The sequence below is a fragment of the Apis dorsata genome, unplaced genomic scaffold, assembly GCF_000469605.1.
Source record: "Apis dorsata unplaced genomic scaffold, Apis dorsata 1.3 scaffold_65, whole genome shotgun sequence".
Lineage (NCBI taxonomy): Eukaryota > Metazoa > Arthropoda > Insecta > Hymenoptera > Apidae > Apis > Apis dorsata.
In genome coordinates this window covers 233728-238897 of record NW_006263364.1, presented here as the reverse complement: position 1 = coordinate 238897, position 5170 = coordinate 233728, and the positions used below count along the sequence as shown (strand labels likewise).

The window sequence follows — 5170 nt, the reverse complement described above, 5'->3', positions numbered from 1 at the left end:
ATATATATATATATATTGTATATTTAGTGAATATTGAAACGATAAATGTTAACAAATATTGCTTCCATTCTAACAAATATTTCACTACTCGTGAAATGTAATAATCGAACAATTTGCACTATATATTCCTTTACTTCTCTGAAAAATTCAAATCCACTCTTTCGTATCTACTTTACTCGCGAAATAATAACTCGAAACAAACAACATCGAAGATAGACCATACATAATCTTCGATCATAATTTTGTCCGAGTGCTATTCAGGACGAAGCAATGAAGAAAGAAAGAAAGAAAGAAAGAAAGAAAGAAGGAAAAAAACAAATCCATCAATCCCGATATATTCATCCCCATATAAAACCACTTCTATGAATCAGGCATCGCGCCGCAAGCTCGTCAACAACCGTGCATAATAAACCCCCCGAAGCGGCACGCGCGATCGACCATCATCGTTGCGGTGGCGGAGGTTGGAATTTCGTCGGGTGATTCATCGGTCATTCCCTATTGATCAGGTTGGAAAGGCAGGGATGTGTCGCGAATCAAGCCTGGCGCACAGACAGTGTGGCCACCACCAGTGGATGGGATAGTAGAACCCTCCCCTCCGTATTGGGCCGTAGTTTATTAGCGACACACATGGTTATTGGGTATCCGTGGATTGAAAAGAAAAGATGCGCAGGTACGGAGGGAAAACCCATAGTGTGTGTTACGTTGCGCAGTCGTCGACGGCCGTTATTGATTGCACGAGCGAGAAAGATAGAAGAGAAGCGGTAAACTACCCTCGTCATGGGAGACGGAGAGGGTGAATCGAAATATACCCACTTTCTTAATGCACTCCCCCTCCCTCTCTCTCTCTTTCTCTCTCTCTCTCTCTCTCTCTCTATACTCTTTTTTCTCATTCGTTCTTTCTCTTCGCTCTTTTCAAATTGTTGTTCAACAACTCGATTCGAGCAAATGAAGCACGATGCTCTGAGACTTCTCGTGAAATTAATTTACCGATTAATATCTCTCTCTGGAATACTCTTTTTGATCCTAGATAGAGAGAGGAACAGATAAATAAATAAATAAATGTAAAAATTATAAAGAGATTTTAGAGGAATAAATAGAAGAGGAAATAAATAGAAATTGCATTAAAGAATAAGAAGATCATCAAATCAAATGCAAAATTTAAACAAGGATTGTTGAAAAAAAAAATTGTTAAACATTTAATCTAAAATGAAATTTTATCCTGATTGATCTGAAAATTAAATCCAGAAAGATTTCCCTTGCCAGACAGGAATCCCCCTATTCCCCCACCCGATATCGAGCAAATACAGGAACAAACGTTGAATAAATTTTAATACTCCGATATTTCTTTCTTTTCTTCTTTCTTTTTTCATTTATTCGACGTTTCTGTTCGAGGTCCTCTTAAACGGTTTGCGAACACGTCACACAGAGGCGTTTTTCGAAACGTCGAGCCTCCTTTGTGGATCGGTTAAAAGCATTTACATACATCGATGATTAACGGAACAATAGGGAGGGAGAACCGTTGAAACGATTCAATGGCGTTATGCGACTCGATGGATTCCAGAAAAGTATACTCGAGGCGGGAAAAGGCCCGATTAAAAGCGAATGCGACAAAGAATGCATTTTCGCGGTAACGCCGACGTTATTTACCTAAACGGATATGTCGAGCCGTGTAATATTCTCTCCCTGCTTTTCCATCTCGATCGAATTACAATAACATGTTTTCCTTTGCCTCGAGAGTCGACGATCGATGCGGAAATTCGACTCTCGAGGCCGTTAAAATCGTGTTTGCTGTTACGAGGATGAATCGATAATTACGCACAATTTATCAATATTATAGAGATACGGTTGCATTTATCGTTGATTTTACTGTAAAATGAAATGATCTATGAGTTTGGATAAATTGGATTCTACAGACGATAGTTTAAAAAATCTAGTTCTAATTTTAGTAAGGAATGTAAAAAGGAATTTTTGGAAATTTAAAGATTTAATAATATAGGTTATTCTTTATTGTATGGAAGAGACAGTTAAAATCGTGTTTGCTGTTACGAGGATGAATCGATAATTACGCACAATTTATCAATATTATAGAGATACGGCTGAATTTATCGTTGATTTTACTGTAAAATGAAATGATCTATGAGTTTGGATAAATTGGATTCTACAGACGATAGTTTAAAAAATCTAGTTCTAATTTTAGTAAGGAATGTAAAAAGGAATTTTTGGAAATTTAAAGATTTAATAATATAGGTTACTCTTTATTGTATGGAAGAGATTAAATCGAAAAATTATGCTTTTGAGGATAAATGGACGTGTATATACAATAATTATTATAGATATTAATAATTTGATCAATTTTACTGAATAAATCTGAGTAATTATTGATTCGTCTAAATGTTCCGTGCTATTATATTTTAAAGCTTGCGAAAATTCAACTACGTTAAGTAAAAAGCTAAGTTTAATCGCAGTTTTCCTCGCGTTTGCTGCACTTTTTCTAACATGCAAATGTGAGGCATTAGTAGTTGCTGCAACGTGCAAAACGCAAGGTACTACATAATGAGGTATGCACACAGTGAAATATATTACCATTCGAGTTTCTAAGTTTCAGAGATAAAATCAATTGAGGAATTAAAAAATATCAAGTAAGATAGTAAGTATGAAAACGTTACGAAACGTTTAAAACCGGTTTGATTAATCAACGTAATTAAATTCAAGCCAATTGAATAAATAAAGATCCAACTCACTTTAATCAAACTCTTTAAATTAATTCAGATTATCTTTAATACATGACAATATTCTTTCAGGAATGAACGTGTAATTTATCTTAAAACTCGATAAAATTCCATTAAAATTAAGAAAACTTTAAACTATTATAACCTCGAAGATAGTTACTTCCGGTTGGAGGATGAAAGACTAGTAAAAGCATGGAACTTGCTCTTTAAAATGCTCTTTTTTGCGTACTGATACGAGTTCTGGTTCTCGAGATATCATCGGCAAAAAAAAAAAAAGGTAATTCATTCAAATCTGATTAAAATCTTATTAAAATTTGAATCGTTATATATTTCGAAGATAATTACCTTCCGGTCAACGAATGGACGATCGTTAGAAGTGCGAAATCACGCTCTTTAAACCGCTTTTTTGTTTATCTCGATACGACTTCCGGTTCCCGAGATATCGACGTGTAAAGAAAAAGAAAAGGTAATTTTTCGATCGTTTATCATCTTTTTATCCTTATCGTTCGTACCTTGTCTCACTGACCTATCCCAAATTCCAGGCAAAGAGAGTCACGATTCCTAGAAAAACATAACAATACGCATTTCCAAGAAAAAATATAGGTCAATGGATCCATTCATAATATTTGCACCGTCTTAGAAAGAAAAACTTTTAAATCTTTGTATCTCGGCAACCGATCGAGATATCGAGATAAAACAAAAGGTAAGTTCAATGGCATTGTTTCCTTTGAGTGATGACAAAATTTTTAAAGTTTCTTCTCACGTTTTTATTTTTTTTTTTATAGGAAAAAAATCAAAGTTTTATTCGCCACGTTGATCGAACGCAATGATTTGTCGACACGAAGCATTATGTAAACCATATACATGGACCATATATCTGGAGTTTTTTCTCATCTGTTGACGTCATTTATAATTGTAAAGCAGAATTCCACGTCGAATCAAGGATCTCTGACGGAAACATAAATGGAGAACTGGCGTAATTTCACGAGATCTAGAAACCCGTGTTTGGCCTATAACGTTGGAAAATGTTTTCACTGTGTGCATACCTGGTTCCAAGGTGGCGTTCCACGTATATTCAAGATTCGAGTCGATGAATGAATGTGAATGATGATATGAGAGAATGTACGTACGTTACGTACCTTTGAGGTGTTTCGGACAGCACACGAATTCGACGCCGGAGAACAAGGATATTCCGCAGGGCAACAGCATTGCAAAGCTCCTCAGATTCATATTCCTCTCTCTGCAGGTGTCTGCTGCGGTCGCGTTCCACCTGGAACAGTGAATTTCCGGATTGAATCTTTTTTTCTCTCTCTTTCTTTCTTTCTTTCTCTCTTATTTTTTTTTTTTTTTTTTCCTCCCTCTGTGTTGAACTTGTACAGGCCGTAGGGATTCGCATCAAAGAGAAACCGTAACGAGGAATCGTAACGGGGATTCAATCCTCTTAGACGGAAATTCATTTCTGGAGTGGTAGGGTAAACGATCGAAGGAGGTCGATCAACGAGTGTCTGCCTGGTCGAAGAGTATTTCGAGCTGTTTCATGAATTTATGATCTTCACAAGACTTTACATTCGATTAAGAATATGTCTTATTCAAGGGGGATAAATTATAGAATTGAAGACGAAACGCGATAAGATTTTTAAAAGCTATCGTTGTCTCCGAGGTATTACGTAAAAATTTCCAAAAATCCTTCAAAATTTTATACCTGACTTTTAACAACAAACCTATCACTTAAACACAAAAGAAACCATCTACGAGATATCAATGAATCAAGATCAACATCGATGGAGGATAAAATTACATCGTCTCAAACAAATTTGATAAAAAAGAAGAAAAAGAAAAATTCAAAAAAATCCAAGAAAATTCATTCGATCAGAGACTTTCCTGAGAGATAGTGCATCAACTCATCGAACCGGGAACCCCCGTGAACCAAGCTCGAACGACGCCGAGGATAGAGTTACGCCGTGGCGAACATGTAAATCGATACTCTCACGTCTTGCCTCGTCTTCTCAACCTTTCCGCTTACCTGTGAGATTCCCAGCATTTCGTCTGATTGTGAAGGTGGTCGAACAGGCAGCCTTCCGGAACGAGCAAAGCGTCGCTTTGGAACGGCCCCTCTGCAACAAACGAGAGAGAGAGGGAAAAAAAAACGTGTCGATACGTGAGAATAAAAGGTCGAGGGGAAAAAAAAAAAATCAAGTCCATGTGGACACGCCTATATTTATCGTGGAGGAGAGAGAGAGAGAGAGAGAGAGAGAGAGAGAGAGAGAGAGAGGCAGAAATCGCGTCGCACGTTATAGATCCATAGTTGTCTACTCAACCCCTTAACGCTTGGCACTCGACACAACCCGAAGGAATCAATACGGCAGAAACTGCAAATCAGAGTGACTCCGCTCTGGGATTGCTCTCTCGTGTATTATCATGTTTCTAAGATGGTATTTCCA

General features: G+C 37.0%; 1 protein-coding gene and 2 long non-coding RNA genes across 3 annotated transcripts in view; 2 read left to right on the top strand and 1 right to left on the bottom strand.

The window, feature by feature from the left end:
• The window catches only part of LOC102680157, a 4693-nt gene extending 2079 nt beyond the window's left edge, over nucleotides 1-2614 (top strand). The window contains exon 2 of the long non-coding RNA XR_420917.2: nucleotides 2510-2614. This is a non-coding gene — a long non-coding RNA (uncharacterized LOC102680157). The remainder of the gene's footprint in view (nucleotides 1-2509) is intronic.
• The window catches only part of LOC102680240 (amyloid-beta-like protein), a 14773-nt gene extending 9609 nt beyond the window's left edge, over nucleotides 1-5164 (bottom strand). The window contains exons 1-3 of the mRNA XM_006609927.2: nucleotides 5007-5164; nucleotides 4753-4972; nucleotides 3869-3999 (exon numbers count right to left, since the gene is read on the bottom strand). Coding sequence (XP_006609990.1) covers nucleotides 3869-3999; nucleotides 4753-4931 — 310 coding nt within the window. The 5' untranslated portion in view covers nucleotides 4932-4972; nucleotides 5007-5164. The remainder of the gene's footprint in view (nucleotides 1-3868; nucleotides 4000-4752; nucleotides 4973-5006) is intronic.
• Nucleotides 1-5170, top strand: part of LOC116186858 — a 14314-nt gene that overhangs the window by 8843 nt on the left and 301 nt on the right. The window lies entirely within an intron of this gene.